This window comes from Cyberlindnera jadinii, assembly GCF_001661405.1.
Source record: "Cyberlindnera jadinii NRRL Y-1542 unplaced genomic scaffold CYBJAscaffold_5, whole genome shotgun sequence".
NCBI classification, from domain to species: domain Eukaryota; kingdom Fungi; phylum Ascomycota; class Saccharomycetes; order Phaffomycetales; family Wickerhamomycetaceae; genus Williopsis; species Williopsis jadinii.
Window position 1 is genome coordinate 154389 of NW_017963656.1, and position 26404 is coordinate 180792.

A 26404-nucleotide genomic window follows, 5' to 3' on the forward strand; every position below is an offset into this window, starting at 1 on the left:
CTGTGTTCAAAAGCATTGAGATCGACGATGAGTGAGCCAAAGATCGATTCCATTGCGTTCAGAAAACGTGTTGGCATCATCCAGAAGAGGATTGCGGAAGATGGTTTCAATGGCGCTGGTTCCTTGCTTGTTGTTGTTGGTTCATCTGACGAAGAGAACCCATATCAAAAGTCAACAATTTTGCACAACTGGCTGCTGGGCTATGAGTTCCCTGCCACTGCCATCTTCATAACAAAGGACAAGGTTGTGTTCATCACGTCTGTTGGGAAGACCAAGTATCTGGGTGGTATTAAGAACGGCGGCTCTGTTGATGTTTGGGCACGTACGAAGGACGCGGACAACAACAAGAAGCTGTGGGATGACTTGGTGAGCGAATTGAAGCAGGTGCACAAGGTTGGTATCATCACGAAGGATAAGTTCCAAGGTAAGCTCATCAACGAATGGGAGCCAATATGGGATTCCGTGAAAGGTGTGCTGGAGTTGATTGACGTTTCAGTGCAGCTGTCCCAATGTTGGGAAACAAAGGATACCAAGGAGCTGAGTAGAATCACCATGGCGGCGAAGACAAGTTCTGAGTTCATGAACTACTTCTCGGATGAAATGGTCCGTGTTGTTGACGAGGAGTTGAAAGTGTCTCACTCAAAGCTCACTGAACGTGTTGAAAATAAGATTGACGAGGATAAGTTCCTTGCACAGCTCAAGAAGAAGTTCGGCTCTCAGTTGGACCTGAACCTTCTGGACTGGTGCTATACACCAATTATCCAGAGTGGTGGCAAATACGATCTGAGACCAAGTGCACAATCCAACGATGACAACCTCCACGGCGGTGTTGTGATTGCCTCGTTGGGTATCAGATATATGTCATATTGCTCAAATATAGCACGTACATTCCTTGTGGACCCAACTCCTGAGGTGGACAAGAACTATGACTTTTTGATTGCAGTTCAGAAAAAGGTCATTTCCCTGTTGAAACCTGGCACTACTGGTTCAAAGATTTACACCGAAACCTTGGAGTTTATCAAGTCTGAGAGACCAGAATTGGAAAAGCACTTCACCAAGAACGTTGGTTGGATCATTGGGTTGGAGTTCAGAGACAATACGTTCTTGCTGAATCCAAAGAACGAACGTGAACTTCCAGATAACTCAACTTTTGACCTCACCATCGGTTTTCAGAACTTGGCTAATGAGGCTTCAAAGGATCCAAAGACAAAGAACTATTCCTTGTTGTTGACAGATACTGTCAAGATTGTTGATTCTACGCCATCTGTGATCACTGAATACACAAAGACAAGAGCTGATGTGTCTTTCTTCTTTAAAGATGAGACTGAAAATGTCAAGAAGGAGGTTCTCGACTTGGCTGATGACGATGTGAAGCCAAAGAGGGACACCACAGGAGCAAACTCGAAGATTCTCAAGTCCAAACTTCGTACAGAGACGAAGAACCACGATGAACTCGATGATACTCGTCAAAGACAACAGCAAAAGGAATTACATGAAAAGAGACAAAGAGAAGGTTTGAGCAGATTCAGCGATACAAGTGCTACGAATCCAAACGAACGTAAAGTTATCTTCAAGAAGTACGAATCTTATGTCAGAGAGACACAGATTCCAACGATGGTTAAGGACCTGAAGGCCCACGTTGATTTCAAGACTCAGACCATACTGATTCCAATTTCTGGTAGACCAGTTCCATTCCATATTAACTCTTACAAAAACGGATCCAAGACGGACGAAGGTGACTATACCTATCTGAGATTGAACTTCAACTCTCCTGGTGTTGGTGGTAATACTTCCAAGAAGGATGAGATTCCATATGAAGATGATGGTTCGAAGCAGTTTGTCCGTTCTATTACCCTAAGATCCAGAGATGCTGAGCACATGGCACAGGTTTTCAAGGATATTTCTGACTTGAAGAAAGAATCACAAAAGAAAGAAGCAGATAAGAAGAACATGGCAGACGTTGTTGCCCAAGCAGAGTTGATCCTTGCAAAGCCAGGTAGGTTAAGAAGAATGGATAATATCTTTGTTAGACCATCTCCCGACACAAAGAGAGTCCCAGGTTCCCTGTCTATCCATGAGAACGGTTTGAGGTATCAATCTTCTTTGAAACAGGACTCTAGAATCGATATTCTGTTTTCCAACATGAAACATCTTTTCTTTCAGCCCTGCAAGGATGAATTGATTGTTCTTATCCATGTTCATTTGAAGACCCCTTTGATTGTTGGTAAAAAGAAAACATTTGACGTTCAATTCTACAGAGAAGCATCCGATATTGCATTTGATGAGACCAACGGTGCTAGAAGGGGTGCCAGAAGAAGATATGGTGATGATGACGAATTGGAACAAGAACAAGAAGAGAGAAGAAGAAAAGCTGCACTTGATAAGGAGTTTAGAAAATTCGCCGAGTTGATTGCAGATTCTTCCCACGGTGCTGGTGATTTGGACATTCCATTCAGAGAACTAGGATTCCAAGGTGTTCCATTTAGAGCTGCAACATTCTTGATGCCGACTAGAGACTGTTTGGTGCAGTTGATTGATCCACCGTTCCTTGTTGTCACACTGGAAGAGGTTGAGATTGCCCATCTTGAAAGAGTTCAATTTGGATTGAAGAACTTTGATATGGTTTTCGTCTTTAGAGATTTCGGCAAAGCTGTTGTTCATGTTAACACCATTCCAATTGAAGTCTTGGAAGATGTTAAGTCGTGGTTAACCGATGTCGACATTCCATTTACAGAATCCACAATCAATCTGAACTGGTCCACTATCATGAAGACATTGCAAGCTGATCCAAAACAATTCTTCCTTGATGGTGGTTGGTCTTTCCTTGCTGGTAACTCTGATGATGAAGAAAGCGAACAGAGTGAAGAAGAGTCCGAGTACGAGGTTAGTGACGAAGATCCAGAGGATGAAGATGTTGACAGTGAGGATGACTACAGCGAAGGGGGTGATGACGATTCTGGAAGTGACTTTAGTGGTGATGATGACGACGACGATGAGGAAGAATCCGCTGATGATTGGGATGAGATGGAGAAGAAGGCTGCCAAGGAAGATGCAAGCAGTAGATTTGACTGATTAATCGTTTAGAATACCTCCTTCTTGTGTTCTAACTACTAAAGATATGGTTATATTGAATTTTTCAACGTGCGCTGGCATTGTAGAAGTACAGTGTAAAAACGATTGTCTAAGCTGTTATTATGGTTATCGTTCAACGTTCTTTTTGAGGGCCAATACCCCGACCATCAACTTTTCTCATGTATGTATCTTCAACCGATGCTCTGTTCCCATATCCAATAACAGCTGGTTGATAACTCGTTGCAACGTTATACAGAGGCTCCAATTGTTGGTGGTTTTGGTGAGGATGATGTTGAGGATGAGGAGCATACTGGTAATACAGTGGCTGTGGTTGTGGTTGCTGCTGCTGATGACGTTGCTGTTGTTGCACTGTGTAATCTTGTATTGGTGGTAAATGTGTAACCATCTGTGAGCGTGCAGGGAATACAGGACGGTTGAATGTTGGTGAAGGGTTCATCTGGTGAGGGTAGTACTTTTGTGCGATTGACGGTAAGTTCATAGGCATTGGCACTTGATGTATGTTCTGTTTATGTTGATTTCTTTGCTGCTCTACCTGCTTTTGGTGCTGATACTCCACAAGAGTATCCACTGGTGGTAACGAATAGCGATGCTGAAGGGTATGAGGGTGTGATGGGACCCTCATATCACGGGAACATGACAAACGACGTAACTTTTGTGGGTTTTCCAAGGAATCTTCACTCTTTGAATCTTCGCTTTTACTTGAATCGTCATCAACATTTGTACTGGACCCCTTCTTCGTGGCAGAATTCGAGCTTCTCTTCCTCTGTCGTATTCTTGCTCCGTGATTGAATAGGAAGCTCGTCAACGGAGAAGACACCGTGGATCCCGTGAACTTCTTTGGCGTGAAGATCTGAAACTCATCGGAGAGCGTGCTATTCCTATGTACAACCTTCCCATTGAATGCTTCATAGAGGTCAAAGCTCAACTTGAACTTCCCAATCTTCTTCACGGCAAGGTCAGAAAACACAAATGTTATTGCATAGTTGCTCGGGTCCAATTTCTCCACTGGTAACAGTCTGCCCAAATGGCCCTGAGATGACATGTTTATACGTAACGATATTGGCATACCAGATGCCACATTAGTACCAATCAGTAGGTCATTCGTAGATTCAACGGTATCTGGGTTCTGGTGCTGAGGCTCCTGAACATCGGTTGCCTGTAACTTTGCAACGACAAAAAACGTTGAGTAGTGAACCCATGGAGGCACTCTGTTTGATCTCATGGTCTTGATGATATCCAACTCCTTAATCCTCTCAATTGACTTTGGATCCTTATTTGCGCTCAACCCTTTTTTCAACTCGTCAATTATCGTCTCCTCCTGTGACCTTGGCTTCATATCATCAACACACAGTTGCAATATGGGAGGAGGATGTATTGGCCTATGCTCACTAAAGAACACTCTGCCTGAAGGATGGGTGGACACCTTTGCATGGATCGGTTGTTGTAGCAGTCTCAGCGATAGTTTGGGGTCCCTGGGCCTCCTAATGGTGCGTTTCTTTGGGTTATTAGTTGCCGGCACTGTCCGTGGTTCCACACACACTACGTCCACCGGGGTGCTGTCTGGCAGATCTCTGTGGGCTTCACCAGCGTTATCATTGTGTGGTTCGTCATTGCCCGATAGCAGAAAGTCTATTGACGACTTTGAATGTGAATTAGTACTGGGCATTGCGTTCACCAGAGATCCCGAGCTGTGGAAGTCTAGCGGTACTAAATGTGTAGATGGACCAGACAGCCAAAACCAAGCAGACACAGCAGAAAACAATGGACTGGAAACGAAAGAAGGAAAATCAGTTACAACTTGTGGAATGCTCGCGGAGTTATGTGGGTTGCTATGACAGTTGCTTCCGTAATGCTCCAAGGTGGTTGCTATTAAAAGGACGTGGTTTGCTCGCTGACCTCGTTGCCTCTTAGCAAGATGGGAAAGAAGGACCGGTGAAAATATATCAGAAGGAGAACGGGAAAAGACACACACACACACAGGCACCACACACTTGACCAATTCCTTTGATGTGTAAGTGAACACTCACAGCTGAAGGCTCCTCTGATCGTTGTTCCGTTCCCTTGCAAAGCTGGTTACGTATGCATCAATGCGCCTCTTAAACTTATGGTTAACCCGCACACGCTCACATGAGCGCACACAGCTCTGTGTCTCGCTGCCTGTCTGCGCGGTGTCGTTGAACCTTGTTTCGCTATTTGGGCGCGCATTGTCAGCGTGGTGCTCCAGTGGTTTAGTTGTCTATGGAGGCGTGGATACGTTCACTGGAGAGGTGCAATTGGGCGAGGTGTGGTGGCCTTGTTGGAAAACACTGGCACAGGCAAGCAGGCAGAGAGCGGGAGGACGGTTGGCAGATTTGGGGAGTGGTGGGGCCGTTTCAGCTAACTGTGCCTCTATGTGGTGTTGTTAAGTCCTTGTCGAAGGTGGTGATCTAACCACACTGTGACCTCAATTGGAACGTCCCGCAGGAGGACGACGGAGGGAGATTGGAGCACAGCACCATGTATGGATCGAGTCTGACGTATCTATCGTATGCGATGTATCTTTATTCCCTTAAGAATCTCTGAGCATCTACAAAAGACGCTCTCTTCAGCGTCGAATATCTTGCACAGATGAAGCCAGACTTGCCTTGTAACTACGGGAACGGTGTGTGGCACTGCGTGCTTGTCGATCCTTGTGCAGAAACACGCCTCTGGTTCTCTGACTTTGTGGGAAAGATCAACCGAGAGATATTTCATTCTGGTTCTCCCTCTCTCTTTCTCTGCTTGTTGCTCTTCCTGGCCTTCTATCTCTGTGCCCGGAGTTTGGAGCGTCGTGGATGCGTACTTGAGCCAGTGCTTTGATGTGCGATGCCCGGTGCATTCTGATACAGTGCTGCTTTGGAACTTGAGCAGATAGACGAGGTAAGTTTTCTAAACGATCGGCTGTGTACCCAATCGACATGATCTATGGGTCTCCAGAAGATGCTGTGCAGCGAGTCTCTCTACCGAAGGTATAACATCTCAGCGGTGTGGAACTGGTTGTGGAACTGGCTGTGGAGACACAACAGACACCTACAAAGCAGCAATGGGATCTGCTCAGGTTCCCTGGTTCGATGGAACATGCCCATGGAGCTTTATGCATAAAGCACACACACACACAGCCCTCTCCTTTGGAGTAACGTGTTTACGAGATGCCTATAACTTCTATGTACGCCAACTCATCAACTCACCGACAAGACAGGCTATCTCCGATGGCTTCGATCAGCGTGTATTACGTAATCGCTTAGTAACCTCTGAGTGGCCTCCCCCTCCAGCGGCCCCCACATCCTTGGGAAAAGTCCGGAAGAACGCAGAAAAAAAGAAACGTTGATCATTCTTTCCCATAGTCTCTCCTTCTCGTAGCAAATGGACGTCTCCGCCGGCGCTTAACATTAAACCTGCGCTTGTCCTGTTTTTCTTGCCTGCGTCCCTCTCCCGTTCGCAGGGGGAATTCAACAAGGGCGATGGGGCCTCCCTTGTGAAGAGGATGGCGAGTCTGGCGGCGGAATTCGATTGCTGTAGTGAACAATTGGGAGTTGGCACACGCTGTTTGGCTGGGCTGTCTAACTGGGCTGTTCAACCATGTCCCCAGTGTTCTCTTCTGTCCATGGTAATTGCAAAAGACACTTAAACACGTCATATGCAAGCAATTTACGCCACTAACTGTAGGAAACTTTATATACTTCGCCAACGGGGATATGACCCTCAATGACATTAAGGCTGTGTTAGGTTGAGTGTGCCTAAATCAGTGACCAGAGAGCAGATACCAAGAGGTGGTTCTACTCTTTTGGCTGCTCTCTTGGTACTGTCCAAGATGCCGATGTGTCACCTCCTCTTGTTGGGATTTATATATAATTGAAATCCGGTACCATCTCCCCTAGGTGCATCTTGTTCGTCTTCGAGTAGTTAAACCATTTGATCTTATTACGCAATAATACTCAATGTCCATTATAGAACTGAGCAAAAGACAGTACGTCTGCGATGCAAGCGGGTATTGCTATTACAGACGGAACAGCACGTACTGGTGGATTGTATTTGTTGTTGTGATCCCGATTCTGGTGTTTGCCATGGTTCTCATGCTCTTGAGAAGACGTAACCTGAGAAGGTCCCGTCAGGGACAGTCGTATATCCCATACACGGGCTGGACCACGTATGGTAATAACAACCAAGCGCAGACAATGCCAACGTACCAACAGGACTATCAACAGGGATACCAACAACAGCCTTACCAGAACGGATATTCGACGTATACATATACAACGTCACCGCAACAGCCAGCGTACAACAACGCACAGCAACAAGGTTACTACTACGACCCAAATACCAAACCAGCAGAGGAAACAGAGGAACAGCTACCGCCTTATAAACAGAACACGACATCCACCACCGAGACAGCGACGAATGAGTATTCAACGTATAGTAGGCCAGCAGGTGCGCCACCGACACACAATCAAGTCACAGGTGCAAACACGATACAGCCTCCACAGAACTCTTACCAGAGAACGTAACGGTCATCATAGACTTCGTGGATCAACACATTTCTTAATAGCTTTAAATAAAACACAAATTATTATGATTATGAGTTTTTATATACTCCAACAACAACAGAATAGTGTGGAAATAACATATAGAATACAACCCCACGATACATATAAAGATAGAGAAAGTTAAAAAAAAGGCATTCTCAAAGTAGTACAGACAGAATGTTAAGCGACCGAACTCTTAGAATGATCAATTACCAAATGGTGGGACATGGATGAACAAAACAAAACAAGTGGGCTGTGGTGTGAATCATTGTACGGATATCACCTTGATTTAAAACTCCTCCTTGAATAGGCTCTTGTGTTTCTCCTCAGTGGTTAATTCTTTTTTTTCATCACTGCCTTGGCTGAAGCCAGAAAACGTCTGTTTCAACTCACCACCATCTGTAGTGCTGGACTTGGCTTCAACTTGCTTTTTTGGCACATAGTTTAAAGCTTCATCAACCATGGATCTGTAGTTTGGATTGGCAACGACTGTTGGACCTGTTGATGTAGTGACCTTAGTGGTGGACTCCTCCGCAGCCTTAGCAGCTTCAGATTCTGCTTTGGCCTTTTCCCTAGCAGCATCCTCAGCTTTAGCCTTTTCACTTGGTGGTAACGTTTCTGCAATTTCCTTCTCCTCATTCAATGCAGCAATCTTTTCATTCTCCAATTCGAGTTGAATCTTAAGACGTTCATTGTCAACAAGGGCCTTTTGCTTGTCAATCTCAGCCTTTTTCAAAGCTGCTTCTGCTTCAATCTCTGCAGATTCCTTGAGAGCAACTTCTGCTTCAGCAGCCTTGATTTCAGCCTCTTTGGCGAATTTCTCTTGCTCACCAGTTGTGGTTTCAATTTCACCCTTCAATGTCTCCAAGCGTTCACGGGCATGAGTCAATTCAACCTTTGAAACATCTAGCAAGTTTTGAGAGTTCTCAGTATTCTTAATATGAGAGTCTGTAATCTCCTGAACAGCTTGTTTCTCTTCGTTCAAAACATCCAGTTTGTCCTGCTCAATCTTCAAGTTGGCCAAGATTGGAGCAAGTCTCTCATCACGTTCACGTTCAGCAGCAGTCAATTCTTCCTTGCGCTTGGCTTCGGCTTCAGCAGATTCCTTCGCAAGACGTTCCTCCTCAGCCTGTTTCTTTGCAAGGAGTTCTTCTCTCTTTCTAACCTCCTCCTGTTGCTTATACTCCAAAATCTCCTTTTGCTTTTCCAATTCAGCTGTCTTTTCCTTCTCCAAGGCCAGCTTGGCTTCTCTAGCTCTTTGCTTCTCATCCTCCAACTCTTTTCTTCTCTGAGCCTTGGCCTCGGCCTTGAGTCTCTTATCTTCAGCCTTTTGTGCCCTGATATCAGCTTTGTACTTTTCATGTGCCAATCTCTGTTCTTCCTTCACTCTGGCAGCCTCTGCATCTCTAGCACGCTGAGATTCAGCTGTCTTGTCAATTTGAACCAGCACAGGGTTCACGAATTTGGTAGCGATTGCATCCAACTCCGCTTGTGTCATGTACAATCCACCACCCAGGTTGATTTTACCTGTGTTCACGGTACGTGTTGCATGGTGACGAGAAGCAATCTCAAAAGCGATCCTGTTAAAATCTGTATTTGAGAACAAATTATTATCATCAAGTTGCTTTTCGAGTCCCTTGAGTGTATTTGAAGCATTGAGAGAGGCCAAGGCTAAAACCTTTGGAGAAACCATGGAATTCTTGAAAATAGCACGTGCCTCAAGGTCCTTATCCACTGGGGCTTCATAGCCTTGAGATGCCAAAGCACCTGCAGCGGCAAAAGCCTCCAAAGAAGCATCGTCAAGTTTTGGTTCAACTTTAATACCTGAGCGAGAGCAATCCCATTCTGGGTTCATTCTCTCAGAAATCATTGTATTCGCACGTTCTTGTGAAGCCTTTGTGACTTTTGACAAATTGATATTACCGATAACTCTCTTTTTTCCGCTTCTAACAGCGTCAAATTCGTATAATGAGGCCAAGTTGCTTGATGCCAAAGACCCAATGGTTTTCCCGGTTCTACCAAGTACAGCTGAAGCGGCACTTGCACCATCATATGTACTTTGTTCATCGCCACCATCAGCGTTCGGGTTTTTAGATCTGGATCTTGTTAAAACTGCAGATGCTGCACTTGATCCTTCGCTGATTGCAACTTTGGACTGGGCCTCGACAGAACTTGCAACTTCACCGTAGATGCTCTCGTTGTACAAGCTCTCTCTTTCACCTTTAATCAAGAATTTACCCACGGCAGCGGCAGCGGTTGAGGCCTCAGCGTTGACAGAATCTCTCGTCCATGCCTTTGGCGCAGTGTCCTTCTTTGCAAACAGAGCTGCTGTGTGTGCATCATTCGCAATGCTTCTCTTATAAGGCTCAACCTTCAAATCCGTTGAGGCAGCCAACAAAGCAGCAGTGTCTGAAGCGCTTTCGCTGTTTGGAACACCAACGGTCTTCGCAGACGGAGACTGATAGATACCGTACTTCATCTTGGCCTTGTAGAGCGCCTCCTTGGACAACGGTCTCCCATTTGTCTGATAAACAGAGCTCCTAGCAGACTTTGTGGAATACTCTGAATTAGCGATGGACATGGTCTTCAAATGTATAGATTCCTCCCTTTCTTTGTGAGCTAGATATCAACACACAGAGCCAAACTATTGTTATGAATCTCTCCGAATAATAAGAGAAGAGGTGTTGTTAGTGTGGCAGTAGCTGCTGTTGTTGTTGTTGGTTCAAGAGAAAACACAGGCACTCCTTTTTGTGGTTTTTGGCGGTTGCTTTCCCCTTGCAAATTTCACTTTTGCAATTTTGTAGCGCCCGCCCCTCCCCCTTCGTTTTACCTCCCTGTTTCTTGTGTTTTTCCCCTTGCTGTGAATGTTTGCGCAGTCGCGTATTTCCAGAAAGGAAATTGGCATATCCCAATGCGGTAATGTATACATAAAGGGAAAGCGTCGCGCATGTTAGTCATGGTACGCGCACGTCTATGGGCCCAGTTTCTTTCCAGGCTTTTTAGGCGTTCAGCTGTGTGTAACTTTGGAAACCGAGGCAGTTGTGGAAAAACGATTGTCAAAGATTGAAAATTACGTGCTTCTGCCTCGCCCCGGTGATCACGAAAGCATTGATAAGATGTATGGTTGATGCATGGCGATGGGACGCTGTGGTATTGTAATTGAGTGTCTCACCGCCTTTGGTAAAATCTGGCTCTGCTTTTGAAAAGGTTACAGAGCTTAAACTGGGTGCGATGGTCTGGACGTGATAATTTGTTTTCAACACACGTTCTTGTGGGAAACAGTGACTCTGTGTATATATATGGAGATAGAGTGTTATTGCTCTGTGCTGCGGTCTCAAGCTTAACCTTGGAGCGTAGCGATCGAGACCACTGTGTTCTTGCGCTTAATGGGACCGTTCAGAAGCTGTCGGTTGTGAAACTCGTCCTAAAGGCGCTGAGGACCGTGTGCTTTGGCCACTCTTTTCACAGTTCTGTAGTGTTGTGAAGAGGCATACAAAGTTTTGACGGTGGGGGCCTAGCGTGTAGCGAGCCTCCGGACCGCCAACTGAAGGCAGCATTCCGACCGTCAACTGAATGTAACATCCGGGCCGTCAACTGAAGACAATATCCGGACCACCAATTAACTGAAGGTACCACCCTCGCCAGGTTGTGGCACTCGTGCTGATGATGGAGTACTTGAGATAACGCACCCGATCTTGTTGCCGGCCGTGGACATCACAACGAGACGTGACAATTCAGCACGACAAATACCGTGATGCCAACGCTACTGCCATGCGCATGGTGCTCTACTCGACACACCTGCAACAACCGGCAGAGTACTCCGCATATCTACCACAATCACCTCGCACCCAAACTACAATGTAACCCAACCTGGCTACGCATAGAATCCTACAACAGTAACAAGCACTACAACAATAACAAGCACCACACCAGCACATCGCACCGCAAAGTTCTGTCCATCCACACTATGAGACACGCAATCGCAGCACATCCACACATCAAAACCCACCAAATCACAAGCAAACAGCCAGGTGGCCAGCGTTGCTTAGACAATCGTTTCTTTTTGTTTGTCCCTCCCAAACATCGCTGACGGTGCTGCTTGTCGTCGTCGTCTCCTTCGGTCTTTGTTTGCTCCCCTTGACAGAACCACATTTGCTTCAGCCGTGATTTGAAACACACCACCATTTCAAGTTGGTAATTACGGCTACCGGTTCCCTCCCCCAAATTGTTAGCTGGCCCTCCCACGGGAAGACGCTGTAGGCTGGAACAGCGAGAATTAGACAGGCAGGTATAAATAACAAAAAAAAAAGAAAAGAGCAAAAAGAAAAGCGGAAGCACACACAGTGACCGCATACAATTGGATACCCATTTTTTCCTGGCTTTCTCTCTTTCTCTTTCCCAATCTCCATCATCCATCTGCTGTTAGCCAATCTCTGTTGTCCATTTCTTTTCTCCCGTGTCTATCACAGCGCTTATAGAATTGCTCAGTGTTCAATTGGCAGGCTCCTTTTTTCGTAGAAGGGACGGAAGGAAACAGGCAAACAGGTGAAGAGCGAATTGTGTCCACTGTTTGAAACAGGTTGCAAAGAACAGGCGGCAGAGGAAAGAAGGACAGTGACGAAGCTGTAGGCACAGTGAAGAGCTAAGCGAACACACACGGCACCCGGGTTATTGCACACAGAGAGTAGCGAGACGTTTGCTAACTACTGTGTTGTGTTTTCTGGCTGGTTTGTTGTTTTGATTTGTGTGTGTTGTTTTGTTTTTGGGCCAATCACAGGTGAAGCAATTTCCCATTCCAAGCGCAATACTACAGGCTTCTTCGTAAGGAAGGCAAGAGCAAATCGTGGGCAGAGCAGCAACGATTACAGCGAGCAGCGTTAACAAGTGTTCGCACAGGAGAAGTGAAGCAAAATGTCTGAACTGATATCGTCCTTCCTGGAGCATACTCATGACCTGGAGTCAGGGCAAGAGGAGAGCTCGAATGAACTAAGCCAACTCCAATCGATGGATCTGTACAACCTGCTGTTACACAAGCCGCAGAACCAGGACGGCTTGTACGATGACTCAACTAATGCCGATGGTGTCAACTCGAACAGTACGTTCACGGGGCAAGGCTTCATGGATACGCTTTCGACGAATAATTTGGTTACGCTGAACAATGAACAGTTCAACACCACAATACCTCCAACAACAACGATAAACCCGAGAGATTTGAGCTCTCACCATGGGTCTATTTCGAGCGTTGCTAGTTCGGATTTTGATAACCTGGACGATAATGGTAGCGTGTCGTCGTCGGAAGATCAGCACCACTTTGCCTCGTCCAGGAGCACACCCCGTCCAAGGAATTGGAGCATGAATGATGAATTCAACGATGCCATAAACACATGGCTCAGGGAGAATGACCGAACAATGAAGCGGAACTCCATCTCACACATCGACCATTCTGCAAGAACACATGTGAGATCAGAACTGCTCGCTCCACCTGCAACCACGAACGTGAAGGTATCGAATACACACACCAATAACGGTGGTGGATATCAACGTTCTTCAGTGACAAAGAGACGTAAATCTGAATCACATATAAACGTTAACAAGAATACCCTTATGAGTCCCATGAGAGTCTCGATCAACAATTCCTCTACTACAAGAACCTCGCCGTTGTCATCTACAAATTCAAGTGTAATCACAACGACACCGACGTCCACTTCTGAAACGATATCCTCAACGCTGACTGGCTTACAAACGAATAACGTTTTCACACCAGATGGAGCAGTACCGATGCCAAACGGTAAGCATCACACCGTGTCCAAGTCAAGTTCTACACAGGCAAGCTCAGTGGGGGATGACGAAGAAAAACCATTCAAATGTAACTCGTGTACAAAGGCATTCAGAAGATCTGAGCATCTAAAGAGACACGTCAGAAGTGTGCACTCCAACGTGAGACCCTTCCCGTGTAAGTTTTGTGAGAAGAAGTTCTCAAGATCTGATAACTTGGCCCAACATTTGAGAACCCATAACAAGCACTGAACTGAACAAGTTGTCATGTTAGGTTATGCTGACTACCTGCCGTTTGTACAATATCTACAAGTATATACGATGTTGAGCCGTCTATGTTTGAATGTTTTGTTATATATTTATTTCGACAACATGTATGCCGGTGCGGTGTGTAGTTATAACAGGTTATAACACATTATAACACATTATAACAGATAAGAAAACACGTCAACAGTTGGGCGCGAGAAAATGGACGTGTTGACTTCCCAAAACGGAAGTGCCAAGTTGTAAATGTGTATATCCGTGTTGTGGATATTTTGTTGATGTTTTTTCATACAAATTTGTTCTAAAACAAGAACCAAAAGGGAACGGAAAAGGCCTGAAAAGGGGGGAAACAACTTGTGAAACTCTTCATAGACGATCTTCGCGTTCAGTGAGATTACAACAGTTTCGTCACTGACTTTCATCCGGCTTCAACGCTGATCTACGAGCGTATACGCAGCAAGAGACCCACCATCACCAGACCGGTATCACAAGACCTTCGAAATGGTACCAGAGAACGTACCTGATAGCATCCCAACGGTACGAGATGTTAATCTCACAAAGGATATAGCAAGTGGCGATAAGTTTCTCAACGAGTATAAGCTGCTTTCTAAACTGGGTAATGGACATAATGGTAAGGTGTACCTGGTACAGAGCCCTACAGATGAGTCACAGTATGCGATCAAGGAGATATCCAAAGTGACAAAGTTGAGCATAACCAATAAGGATCCAAAGGCACAGCTGAATAAGATCAACAATGAGATCGATATAATGAAGATCATACGGAAACATCCAAAGATTGTGAGGTTGTACAAAGTGCTGGATGATAAGAGTTTGAACAAGGTGTTCTTAGTGCTGGAGTACTGCTCACAGGGCGAGTTGATGTTTGGCGCCACTCATAACTATACGATACAGCGTATACGCTCCATCCTGAGAGACACGGTGCTTGGCTTGGAATACTTACATGGTTTGGGAATCATTCATAGAGATATTAAACCCTCAAATCTGCTGATGGATTCTTCAAACTGTGTGAAGATTAGCGATTTTGGCGTTAGTTTGAATAAGAAGGCTCTCAACAACGTTTCCAAGGCTAAGACGTTTGGCACTCCGGCTTTCCTAGCACCAGAGCTATGTAACGGTTGTACCAATGACAAGCAGAACGACAATCTTGACTTCAAAGTGGACATTTGGGCACTAGGAATAACGATCTACTGTCTATGGTTCCATGAATTACCATTCAATGGGACAAATGAGTACGAGCTCTTTCACCAAATAACGAATAATTCGGTCGCTCTTCCCAAACCACAGTCACATGAAGAGTACCAACTGTTTGATCTGCTTGCCAAAGCACTAGAGAAGAATCCACACAAAAGAATAGATACAATAGAATTGAAGATGCACCCATTCTTGACACAGGATTTGGAGCAACGGTCATCCATAGAGTTCTTGAGGTTTAACGAATCCTATCTGGACCCTCCAAAGCTGAATAATAATGTTTCCAGAACAGGGTCGATTCAGAGGAAGTTTAAGTCAATATTCAACCATAGGAGGAAATCGTCTGCTTCAGCTCAGGAGAGACCAACACTGTCTCCCAGTTTACAGCCCAAGTCAATGGAGCATGGTAAGCTTCCACCAATACCGTCAACTGCTTCACTGCACAATGGTTTGCAAAGACCACCGATGGGAATGTCTTCTTCTTCAAACTCTTTAAACTTGAACTCATTATTGAGGTCAAAACGAGATGTCCCCGATTACTTAGATGGAACAACGTATTTCCACGTTTTGGATTCAGATGATGATAGCTCAAGTGACGAAGACACAGACGATGAGGGCAACGATAACGATGGATTATACAACGATGAGGACACGCTGAGCTTACGTATCGGGCCCAAGAGAGGTAATAGCGCTCTCACTGTGAGGACCATGAATGACTACTTAGATATATGAAACATGTTGAAGCTTATTAATATTAATATCTCTAATAGAATGCTATCACAACCCTTTTGTTAATAACGGCTAGACTTGTAGTCTTTTAACCCAAACTAGCCTCCATGCAGAAATCAGAAACGCAATGCTAATGACAAAACTCAACGACGTTGTCCAGAATACGGGGCTTATACAGCTCGTGAGCAAGGATGAACCTGTATCAACGGTCCAACATTTGGCATCGTAAACAAGACCAAAGATCATGCCAAAGAGACTTGAGCTCAAAGCTGGACTCAGCATATAAAAACCATACACGGAACCAAATATTTCACTTCCCCATATCGATAGAACAATGGTTGGAAACAGAGTGAACAGCCCTCCGTATAGGAATCCAGATAACATGGAGATCATAAAGAAGTTATGCGTTGCAAATATGTCCAATGCGATGAACAACTGCGTGGCAAGTCCTAGCAGCAGGAGGCATAGGAGAATCCATACCCTAGAGATGGAATACTTTGAAGCCAGCAGATCAGATAGTGCACCTAAAGACAGACGTGCAAATGTTGAGAAGAATGCATGGACAGATACCTGGTTTGATATTGATGAATCTGGAGAGATCGTGTTGATTAAAGACCCCATGTTTGTGATGTACATCTCACAAGGTCCGATTGTGAAGAAGACACACACAAGTAGGAGATAAGCTGAGATGTCTTTCAGGAATCTCATAAACTTATCACGATGATGCTCAACTAGGTCGTCGTCTCCGTCTTCGCCTTCAGTGTTTTCTTCATATGTCTCACTTGTCAAGAGAGGTGATTCCTCATTGTCCTGTTTCTTCAACAGTATGTTCTTTTCGATCGTGACGACACTTGAGCTGAACCAGTTAAAGATTCCCAGTATCAGGTATAAGATGCTGAATAGTGTGAAAGCCTTTGATAGATTTAATTCACCTCTAGAGTTCTTTAAGAATGTCAACTTCAAGAGCTGGGCACCGATTAATGAAGATAGCCCATAACAGGTCACCGGGGCACTAATTATCAATCCCTTACTCTTAGGGTAGATTTTGGCACACGTCAATAGATTTGTGAAGTAGAAAGCAGAGGTGGCAATGCCCACTAGGGCAAAGCTAAGAGCCATGAAGCCATATCCCAAGCTGTGATCCACAGTCAGCTTTGCTAGCGTGTAACCCGGGGCAAACATCACCATACTCAACACCGCAAGTAGAACAGGCCCGTGACAGTCCGCCAGATATCCCAGCACCGGGAGTGGTAAGTACATCCCCAGACTGGTGCAGCTTCCAATGATATTGATCTCAAACTGGGTGTAGTGGTAATCTCTCTGTAACACTGGGGTGAACAGCGGGAATAGCAGCACAGATCCAGCACATAGGCATGATAGTATTGATACCGTGAATGCAAACTTCCGAAGAGTTCGTGTATCGTACACTTCTAGCACTGCACGGACATGCTTTGTGAGGTTTGCCTCGATCGTAGAGAGTGTCATAGGATACGGGCCAACCAAAGAGTCAGAGAAATGCTTTTGAAAGGAGGACAATGGCGGTGATGACGATGAGAAAGAAGATAATGATGTGAGCCCCGGAAGAGTCACCGGGCATCGACACAGTGTGGCCCTAACGGGATCAGTCCATATTCGGCAATTTCCGTTTTGGGACTTTTTACTTTTTGTTTTCGTTTCTTTTTTGATTTTCCAGGTGGTAACTACAGTAACATCAACATCGTAGAATGGCTAGGGATCAAAGCTTGTGAAGCTGAACGGTATTTAAATCTGAAGAGTCTGATGGTAGTGGTGGTCATGGAAGTCTAAAGCAGAGATAAGTCATTAAAAGAATATACACGTAAAAGTTTTTTTGTTGGCCTTTCAACCATCTGTTACTTTCCAATGCAAGCGACATACTTGTCAACTTCACCGGAGGATCCTAACCAGATACCTGATCTGTCATGGATGGCCTTTGGCAACATCTCCAAGATACGCTCGCCCTTATCGTTCACAGCCTTACCACCGGCTTGCTCCAAAATCATAGCCATTGGGAAACACTCGTACAGGATTCTAAGCTTACCAGTTTTCGATTTGGCATCTGCAGGGTAGGCAAAGAGACCACCGTAAAGCAAAGTTCTGTGGACATCAGCAACCATGGAACCGATGTATCTGGCGGAGTATGGCTTACCGTTCTCCTGAGGCTTCTTCAAGTCCGCAAAGAACTTTTGAACGTGCTCTGGCCAGTAGTATGAGTTACCCTCATTCACAGAAAAGATGGATCTCTGTGGTGGGATCTTCAAGTCAGGGTGTGTGAGGATGAACTCACCAAGTGATACGTCGAGGGTGAATCCGTTAAGACCTTGACCAGTGGTGAGCATCAGGTGTGAAGAGGCACCGTACATGGTGTAACCAGCAGCAACCATCTCGGTACCTGGTCTCAAAACGTCCTTGATAGAACCGACAGAGCCATCGAGCAACTTGTAGACACCAAAAATGGTACCAACAGAGACACCGGCATCCAAGTTTGAGGAACCATCAATTGGGTCACAGACAACAGCGTAGTTACCTGGACCGTCAAATACAATCAAGTCTTCCTGTTCTTCGGACACAAGAACCTTGACGTTACCGGAACCTTTCATGGCGTTGATGAAGATTTCATCACCAATGACATCCAGCTTCTTCTGTTGGTCACCAGTAGAATTCGAGGCACCAGACAATCCAATGAGGTTGATCAACTCAGCCTTACGGATGTTCTTTGCAATGAACTTGAAGGCAAACTGCAAAGCATTCAACAACAAGGTCAATTCACCAGTGGCATTCTGCGCAACTTTCTGTTGAGAGGTGAGGATGAATCTCGTAAGGGTGATGAGATCGGTATCAACGTGGTGCTGTTCTGAAGCAATATGGGACATTCTGTTTATGAACTTGTGAGAGGACAAATGTTTAGAAGAGTAGAAGTTCATAATGACAATGATCAGATTTTCCAAGGGGGATCCTTAACTATTTATACTTCCAAATGTCTTTCGCCAAAAAAGCAGAAATATGTACGCGTAAACTGTTCAGCCTAATTGTCGGATGTCCTGAACTTTAAACCTTCGACGACGGTTTTTTTGTGTTGTTTTTTCATTTGTCTTCTGTCCTTTTGCAGCTTTGTTTCTTGTTATTTTGGGGAGTGTCACGTACGGACGAATGTTTTTCCGGGGAAGATGAGGGCAAGGGGCGACGAAAAAACGTGGAGAAAGGCACAGGAATACTGAGCTGTACTTTCTATATCTAAGCTCATGGACAAACTGCCTACACTGTTGACATAGTGAGCTGTCAACTTTAAAATCCACATTATGTGTGTGTATATGAGCCAATGTCTTGTCGGATTGATTAGCCAGCCTGACAAGATGTTCTTGCTTCCTTCTATACGGTGTAGCTCCTTTTGTCTGCCTCCGAGCCTGGAGCTTTTCTGGATTGCCCTTCAGTGTTGGGGAGCATTTCAGGTTTAGCCGCCATCCGTCAAACTCCGGGTTGGAGAACCATGCACGTCGGGTTGGTATAGCCGGAAAAGAAATCCTTGTTAAGAAACGCGCTGTCTGATTCTCCGGGAAGCTCCTTCTTTTCAGGATTGTAACATTCTCACGAGTGGTGGGAGGGATATATGTACATGTCCCATCGCTGGCTGAGAGATACCCGCACTTACACAGATGAACCCGGAGGAACAACAGCTACAGAATATGTGGGTTTGTGAGATGCACTAGGTGGAACTGCCCACTGGTGCTAGCCACACATGACCAGGCCACCAGTAGACTACGATGCTTATCAACCATCACTGCTATCGAGTTTCTTTGGTATTTGAACTACACCAGGAGTTTGAGACAATTAAACATCTTCTATTAGTTGTAACTGTATATAAAATAGAGAACCCCGCCCTTTGCCCTCTTCCCAATCCAATCCAATGCAAGTTCTCTTAAAAGGAAGATAGCTGGCTCGACACAGCAACGGGGTCGTAAGTCTATGCTGGTGTTGTGAGTCCAGGCTTTCCGTCCTTGTGGAGTAATCACCTCCTGGTGTAGTGCTTTAGCTCGTTCAACATGGCTTCTATCAAGATCTGTGCTTTAAGGCTTTTGCCAACTCCAAGAGAACAACGTCCTTCTCCTTCTTTGATTTCCCATTGCTACTCTTCGACCAATCAGACCCACTTTGCTTGAACACTGGAACATCGGAGAACTTTGCAGCGCGTGCCTTTAGAAACTCTTCAATCTGCTTAGAGTTGAACTGGTTCACAGAAGTAAATTCCCCGTTGTTCTCACCAGGAGTAGTCTGCTGATGATTCTTTTTATGATTATGACCATGATGGTTATGATGATGGTGATGATGATTGGTATTATTACTGGTGACAGTGGTAGTGGTGGTGGTATGCTTTCCTAAAGTCTGCTCGTCCCGTTTGGATGTTTGGATCGAATCATCAACGTGCCCTGACGCAACCCCAGTAGCGGAAGATGCCGATTCTGAAACCTTTGGCTTGTCACTCTTCAACTTCCTGGCTGCAATTGAAGCCCAGGCCGAGCTGGGAGTAGAAGCAATCGGCGTGGCATTTGTAAAACTTGTACTACTACCTGTAGCTTTTGATGCATGTCCCGGTGTCGTTGTTGGCACTTTACTCAACTTCACAGGTGGCTTCGATGGGAGACTTGGGGCTCTCGTTAAGCCGCCGGGCGTGTTATTTGTCGTACTTCCCTTTCTGCCATTATTACGTACCTTATCGTTCTTCGCAGATGCCATTTATATATTCTTGATCCTCCTCCCTGGTATCTTCAATGTTGACCCTCCTCTCCATTACCGCTGAGATCTGCTTGTCGCTTTGTCAAATTTCTTCAACTTTGTGGTTCCTCGAAACTCTCCCACCAGCAACTGTGATTATGTAATCAGGCCGGGTAATGTAGTTTAAAACATCCGTACACCACTTTTGACCTCGTCTGAAGTTTAAGCTACAACGGTTGCAGCCTGTTCCATGGAAACACTACCAATGTTCATATAGAGCGAAGCATTTTGAACCATGTCGTGGCATAAGAATCTCACAGATCCAATAACCTCGTACGTCATTGTGCTTTTATGGTCAATGGTGTAGTTACAAGACTAACAATTTCATAGTAAAGCAGTAGCATCGGTTGAAGCACCGCTGGGGTTTAATGATCCCGTTAAGGTATGTACTTTATTCAATTGAAACTGTCTGTGTTTATGACTAACTAAATGATGAACAGGCTAAATCTACGGCACATACACAGCCCTCTCAGAGCCAGTTGGAGGAGTTGAAGAAGAAGAAGATTTGGGACCTTGCGATTGGTCCTGGAAAGCAAATTCCGATGAACCTGTTCATGTCCTGGATGTCGGGTTCTTCTCTCCAGATCATTCCAATAACTATGACTCTGATGTTGTTCAAGAATACAATCAATGCCATATTGAGCACTAACTCAATGTTCAAACCCCTGGAAACAAAGAACAATTCAAATGATATCACACTGGCAAAGATTGTATATTTTGCCTTAAACATGGTGATTATCGGTATAGGTCTCTACAAACTGGATACTATGGGCCTGGTGCCTCGTAAAACTGGTGATTGGTTAAGCTGGGAGGAACAAACAATTTGGTCTAATGTTGTTGTTTAGTTAAATCAAGTGATACTGTTTAGTCTTATGTAGTTTCTTCCTTCTCTTCCTTCTCTTCCTTCTCTTCCTTCTCTTCCTTCTCTTCCTTCTCTTCCTTCTCTTCTTTCTCTTCCTTCTCTTCCTTCTCTTCTTTCTCTTCTTTCTCTTCTTTCTCTTCTTTCTCTTCTTTCTCTTCTTTCTCTTCTTTCTCTTCTTTCTTTTCCTTCTCTTCCTTCTTTGACTTGTCGACAACGCCCGAACTCTTCACCCTGGAGTCTCCAATAGATGATTCGCTTTCCTTCTCAAATATCTGTTGTAAATTGTACTTCTGATACTTGTCATAGTTGTCAACAACACTCATACCGATATTGTTCTTGAAACATTCCACCAAGATCAACTTTTCATAGTTTTTTTAAATCAACCTTATGTCCATGCTCATGTCCAACACAACTGGCAACTTTCTGTAAAATATCTGGCTTCTCCAAAGTGTTAAAGTTTCTTGCACTCACCTTGATTGCAAAGGTGTGAGGCTCTTGACCTTCACTCTTATGGAAATGTGGTGCAAGGACTTTCTTTGCCAATTTCTCAACTTCCTCCATTGAAGCACTACAACTGAATGTAATAGGTGTCAACTTCTGCGTAAATCTCGTGCTCTTTGACTTTGAGTCGAATGCATCTTTACAGATTTGCTCAACCAGCTCTTCAGGACGAATCGGAGGTCTCGTCTTGAAGAACACAACACATTCACATCCAAGATCGATGTTCTGAATCGGCTCTTTCTTCGTTGTATCCTTCTTCTGCAGACTAGACAATTCTCTCTTCAATGACTCCTCAATGCTCAAGTTTTCATCAGTATCATCTTCATCATCAACGTCCCCCACAAGTGCATCGCCATAAAGCTTCTCTGCAGTTTCTTGAATCAGCATCTTCATCTCATTAGCACATGACTTCTCCTTACGACGATTGCACGTTGCGTATACACCAGAAGTTTGTGGGTCAATGATCCCAGGGTTCAACTTGTACTATTCGCCGTTAGTTTGAAAAGACAATGGCGTCTTATAACAACGGTCATTACTCACCTTCTTAGCACCGCCTCTCTGGTTACCATTACCTCTTCTCTTTTCTCCCATTTTGCTCTTGTTAATAGGTCTTTTCCTCCCTTGGACATAGCCATCGAGATGCGATGAGCTGTGCCCAATGTTGAATTTTTTTTGCATGCTTCGGTTCTCGGACATTAACCATACACGTTCAACTTCTATATATGTGTTTTTTCATTTCTAATCTAAATACGTAACTTGTTAATCAAAGAATATGCCTCCTCTGCTTTTAACTGGTCGAAATATTTCAGTCTCTTGCTCTGGTCCTGGTACTCATTCAGGTTTCCTTGTTTTAAGAGATTGATGGCTTGTCTCAACTTGACAAACATCGACTGAAGAGAGTCCCTTGAGGTGTTTTGATCCCGTGAAGGGTTCAGTTCTTTTGTAACCGCTTCAATGTAGCAGATATCTCTGTCGAAGTTAGCAACAGCAGCCCTGGTGATCCTTGGCTGTTCCATCATGTTGCCCCAAAACTCCTTTGCGATTAGATCGAATGCTCTAAATAGTAATAGTGTCTTCACGGAGAGTGGAAGCTTCAGTAATGCAGAATTGAAAAGATTCTGTAAGAAGTCACTGATATCTCTGATAAAGAACGTTGGTTCGGAATTCACTACATGTCCAGTCCAATCCCAATCAATCAACTCCAGAAGATCACCCATCTTGCTATCAACAAAGTCCATCATCTTCTGCTCGGTATCCTTTCTCGTTTTGCTAAATGCCTCAATGGCTTTTAAGGAGATGTTCATTTCATAAACTTCACTCAAGTCTTGCGATATCTCTTTAGACATAATGAGGAAGTACTCCAAGTTGATCAAATTTTGTGAAAGCTCCTCTCTTGTCAAAGAATCTTTCAACTTTCTCACATAATAGTTATTGATTGCATTCAACAACACATTGTCTATGTTCTCAACTGACATTCTGTTCACTGAAGAGGTGTCATACTTATAATACTCCTTCAAGAAGGCGTTTTGTTGTGTCATGTAATTGCGCACCTGTGCACAGGCCATAGGGTAGATAGTTGAGAAAGGTAAAGTCAACGGGAATTTGATTTGGTCCAGCGATCTATCGTCATCATACCAACAAACACTCGTAATCTTCTTGTACAACTTGGCATCGTATATGGACATTGGCATGGAATCATCATCCTCGGCAGAGTGTACAAACTCATTTGTAAATGCAAAATTGGCCAGTTGTGTATACTTCTTATAACATATGATAAGCAAAGAGTAGAATTGGTCATGATTCATATCATAACGCTCCAGTATGAGACAGAAGATACCAAGCATTCTTTTAATCTCGGTGATCTTTGGGATTTCTCTAACTTCGTTGAGGATAAGGTTTCTCAAATGGGTACAGATCTTTGCACTCAAGTTCTCCCAGAGATCATTCATGTTTATGGCAATCGTCTCGGGAAGTCTAGCACAAATAGTTCTGTAGAAGATCAAATACCCTGTAAGCTTTTGCATAAAGCTTAAAAGTTTTTCATTGTCTTTAACATACTCTTGGAATGCAAGATTCTTGCTGTCGCTCGGGACAAATGGGTAGAAAACTTTCTCTCTTCTTCTAGACAGCTCGCTGTTAAGCTCATATTTCAATATTTCATCTTCTCCCAACGTCTGGAAGATCAAATGTGTATCATAGATGAATGTGAATTTGATAAAACTTGAAATATGAGGCAGTTCATTTTGCACGTATGAGCTTCTTAGACTAATCTCCACTGGAGAATTGATCTTAAAACGCTCATACTCCTTTCTTTGGGTTTTAAATTCTTCCCACCGTGTGATTAGACTTGCATAAGCGTTGAAGTACTCCTCTCCAAAGCTTCCAAATTTTGAATCCAAAGTCCCCAAGTCTCTCTTCAACAGACTAATCGATTCATTTTTGATCAAGTTCTTCAAAATCGGAATCGACTCGTTGATGTTCTTCAAGAACTGGAAGTCTCTATCGAAGTCCTTGTCCAACGCATTCAAATCGTTTAAATTCTTCAAGGCACTAAAGAACTTGTTCTCCTTGATCAAGGTGTGGGTTCTGTCCGTGAGCTCAAGCACCTGGAGCACCTTGTTAAGGAGAATCTCAGACTCCTGTATCTTGTTTATATCCTTCTTCAACGCGAGCAGCTGGAATTTCTTCTCAAACGTGAGGTTCGAAGTCTTCGCCAAGTGACCGCCAATGTCTTTAATCTGATCGTTCATGCTAGCGGCATCAGTTGAGATCTCAGCAATCTCGCTCGCAGCAATGTTGATGCTCTCCTCCTTCTCCGAGACAGCTGCCACCAACTCGTCATCCTTACGCTCGTTCTCAGAAATGAGCTCCGCCACAAGATCCTTCACCGTGTTCTCCTTGAGATGTGTCTTGATAATGGGCACAAGCTGCTCCAAGTAGTTGTTAGAGCTCAACAGACTCATAGGGTCCGCATCCTTCACAAGCGTGAGCTGCTTGATCGTGTCCTGGGTATCCGCCGTGTCTGCCATTGACGTTTGGTTGATTCTATTTTAGCCGCCCAGGGTTCTTTGTTTGCTTTGTTGTTGAGAGAAGGGGAAAACAGGCGCACCCGCCGAGGTGAGCTAAGCGTTTGTTGTTCCAAAATGGAAAAATAAGGATCAACATTTCGCGAACTACAAAGGCTGGACAAAGGCGGGTAGGGGACGGCTGGAGTAGCTTACTATGAGGATGAGCGCGGACACGACGGTGACAATTACACCGTTCATTGTCACATAGACATATTAGTTAATTCTCTACTTTGCTTCTTCATTTTCCTTCCTTACCTCGTCCTTGTATATGAATTTATCCTCAAGGTAGTAGACCCTGTCCTGGAGGTCCTCGATGGTGGCATTCTGAGCCTCAACCATTTTGGCCAACTTCCTGCAGTAGTTCCTCGTAGCGGCGATATCATCGGCATATTCTCCTCTCAAGGTTTCGAGCTCTTGTCTGAGACGGGTTATTTCCGAGTGGTTGGTCTGAGGAGCTGTGGAGCCGTCTCTGTCCTGGGTGGTGAGGAAGAGCTTCCTCGTGGAGATGTTGTGGCCTTGAATATGATACACTTTCGTGACCTTTGTAGTGCCCTTGGCGTCTACGGAGTCACTGTCGCTTTCTTCGTCATCATCATCATCAGAATTGGCATCTTGTTCACCATCAATGCCTCCCTCCTCGAGCGTATTCAACTTCTGAGCGTTGATTGTCTTGTGATCATCATCAATCATTGATGATTCTGGGAGAGAGAAAGAAACAACTTTCTTCTGTTGTTTGTCCTTGATCTTTGGCTCAGTCTTCATGGTGTTACCTTTATTCTCACCAATACTGCCCGTTGGTCTATCATTGTCCTTGTCCGCACTCTCATAAGTTCCACTCTTTTCATCCAAGGTCTCTGTGGACTTCTTGCTTGGCCTTCCAATGGGCTTCTTGTTTAATTTGTCAACCGGCTTCTCATCTCCGTTTCCAGCCACAGCTTCAGCACTTTCAGAATCACCATCGGCACTCAAAAGCTCATTATTAACCATATAGCGAACGCAAAGGGCAGAATCAAAAATCTCGCTTTCAACTTGTCTCCATGATGCCATCTCTTCATCACCGTAAAATTCAGATGATTGATCCCTCACGACAAGCCCACTGGGTAAAGGAAACTCCGGAATCCTTTTCAAGTTTGTTAGAGATGCTTTGTGCTTATCTACAAACTCATTGATAGCTCTTTGCATCATTCTAGATGAAAATGGTGGTCTATTAGGTCCTGTCATTTCCTTGGTTGTGGTGGTCATTCGATGTATCTTCGAGATCAATTTGTTTTCATCGCGAACCCTTATAACATCTTGTTGCACTTTCTTCTCAGCATGCATATTGTAAACCTTCGCTGTGTGCTCCGCTATATCGCTGATTCTCTGTGGGTTCATCAACCGTGAAATATAAATGTAAATAATGGCAATGAGATCTCTCTCTTTGGGGCTGTAATTCGGCTCCTTGTCCCTGACTTTCTTCTGCTCTTCGACTTTCCTTCTCTTAGATATGTTGGCCATGATGAACGTTCTCTGTAGAATACCCTAAACAGAATGGCGGCTGTGCTGGATCTGGTGTTGTAACTTGTTTACTT

General features: G+C 44.5%; 14 protein-coding genes across 14 annotated transcripts; 5 read left to right on the plus strand and 9 right to left on the minus strand.

The window, feature by feature from the left end:
• Positions 1-27: 27 nt before the first annotated feature.
• Positions 28-3072, plus strand: SPT16 (chromatin-remodeling protein SPT16; the record flags this gene model as incomplete). Its single annotated transcript, XM_020212662.1, has 1 exon — positions 28-3072. The coding sequence occupies one exon, from the start codon at positions 28-30 to the stop codon at positions 3070-3072; it is 3045 nt and encodes a 1014-aa protein (XP_020070880.1).
• Positions 3073-3205: 133 nt separating this feature from the next.
• Positions 3206-4759, minus strand: CYBJADRAFT_162041 (uncharacterized protein; the record flags this gene model as incomplete). The annotated part of the gene is made up of 1 exon (XM_020213660.1): positions 3206-4759. The coding sequence occupies one exon, from the start codon at positions 4757-4759 to the stop codon at positions 3206-3208; it is 1554 nt and encodes a 517-aa protein (XP_020070881.1).
• A 2177-nt stretch (positions 4760-6936) lies between these two features.
• Positions 6937-8220, plus strand: CYBJADRAFT_79593 (uncharacterized protein). Its single transcript, XM_020217940.1, has 2 exons — positions 6937-7286; positions 7381-8220. The coding sequence occupies exons 1-2, from the start codon at positions 7050-7052 to the stop codon at positions 7777-7779; spliced, it is 636 nt and encodes a 211-aa protein (XP_020070882.1). The 5' UTR covers positions 6937-7049; the 3' UTR covers positions 7780-8220.
• On the minus strand, positions 7924-10215 carry EIS1 (Eis1p; the record flags this gene model as incomplete). The annotated part of the gene is made up of 1 exon (XM_020213661.1): positions 7924-10215. The coding sequence occupies one exon, from the start codon at positions 10213-10215 to the stop codon at positions 7924-7926; it is 2292 nt and encodes a 763-aa protein (XP_020070883.1).
• Positions 10216-11534: 1319 nt separating this feature from the next.
• CYBJADRAFT_167258 (uncharacterized protein) lies at positions 11535-12224 on the minus strand. Its single transcript, XM_020214826.1, has one exon. It carries the CDS (start codon positions 11985-11987, stop codon positions 11541-11543), a length of 447 nt encoding a protein of 148 aa, XP_020070884.1. The 5' UTR covers positions 11988-12224; the 3' UTR covers positions 11535-11540.
• Positions 12170-13787, plus strand: CYBJADRAFT_167259 (C2H2-type zinc finger protein). Its single transcript, XM_020214827.1, has one exon. It carries the CDS (start codon positions 12546-12548, stop codon positions 13659-13661), a length of 1116 nt encoding a protein of 371 aa, XP_020070885.1. The 5' UTR covers positions 12170-12545; the 3' UTR covers positions 13662-13787.
• A 17-nt stretch (positions 13788-13804) lies between these two features.
• Positions 13805-15674, plus strand: CYBJADRAFT_167260 (serine/threonine-protein kinase). The gene has a single exon (XM_020214828.1). It carries the CDS (start codon positions 14175-14177, stop codon positions 15615-15617), a length of 1443 nt encoding a protein of 480 aa, XP_020070886.1. The 5' UTR covers positions 13805-14174; the 3' UTR covers positions 15618-15674.
• On the minus strand, positions 15625-16755 carry MCH1 (Mch1p). The gene has a single exon (XM_020214829.1). The coding sequence runs from the start codon at positions 16731-16733 to the stop codon at positions 15687-15689; it is 1047 nt and encodes a 348-aa protein (XP_020070887.1). The 5' UTR covers positions 16734-16755; the 3' UTR covers positions 15625-15686.
• Positions 16756-17485: 730 nt separating this feature from the next.
• On the minus strand, positions 17486-18505 carry FBP1 (fructose 1,6-bisphosphate 1-phosphatase; the record flags this gene model as incomplete). Its single annotated transcript, XM_020212647.1, has 1 exon — positions 17486-18505. The coding sequence occupies one exon, from the start codon at positions 18503-18505 to the stop codon at positions 17486-17488; it is 1020 nt and encodes a 339-aa protein (XP_020070888.1).
• A 955-nt stretch (positions 18506-19460) lies between these two features.
• Positions 19461-20410, minus strand: CYBJADRAFT_167262 (uncharacterized protein). Its single transcript, XM_020214830.1, has one exon. The coding sequence runs from the start codon at positions 20361-20363 to the stop codon at positions 19683-19685; it is 681 nt and encodes a 226-aa protein (XP_020070889.1). The 5' UTR covers positions 20364-20410; the 3' UTR covers positions 19461-19682.
• A 214-nt stretch (positions 20411-20624) lies between these two features.
• EMC4 (chaperone EMC4) lies at positions 20625-21278 on the plus strand. The gene is made up of 3 exons (XM_020213336.1): positions 20625-20675; positions 20733-20784; positions 20843-21278. The coding sequence occupies exons 1-3, from the start codon at positions 20638-20640 to the stop codon at positions 21245-21247; spliced, it is 495 nt and encodes a 164-aa protein (XP_020070890.1). The 5' UTR covers positions 20625-20637; the 3' UTR covers positions 21248-21278.
• Positions 21279-21562: 284 nt separating this feature from the next.
• On the minus strand, positions 21563-22382 carry TAN1 (putative tRNA acetyltransferase). Its single transcript, XM_020214831.1, has 2 exons — positions 22306-22382; positions 21563-22248 (listed from the first exon to the last, which is right to left on the minus strand). Exons 1-2 carry the CDS (start codon positions 22354-22356, stop codon positions 21628-21630), a joined length of 672 nt encoding a protein of 223 aa, XP_020070891.1. The 5' UTR covers positions 22357-22382; the 3' UTR covers positions 21563-21627.
• Positions 22383-22493: 111 nt separating this feature from the next.
• SEC15 (Rab GTPase-binding exocyst subunit SEC15) lies at positions 22494-24870 on the minus strand. Its single transcript, XM_020214832.1, has one exon. The coding sequence runs from the start codon at positions 24792-24794 to the stop codon at positions 22509-22511; it is 2286 nt and encodes a 761-aa protein (XP_020070892.1). The 5' UTR covers positions 24795-24870; the 3' UTR covers positions 22494-22508.
• Positions 24871-24949: 79 nt separating this feature from the next.
• Positions 24950-26377, minus strand: CYBJADRAFT_167267 (uncharacterized protein). Its single transcript, XM_020214833.1, has one exon. It carries the CDS (start codon positions 26328-26330, stop codon positions 25059-25061), a length of 1272 nt encoding a protein of 423 aa, XP_020070893.1. The 5' UTR covers positions 26331-26377; the 3' UTR covers positions 24950-25058.
• Positions 26378-26404: the final 27 nt, after the last annotated feature.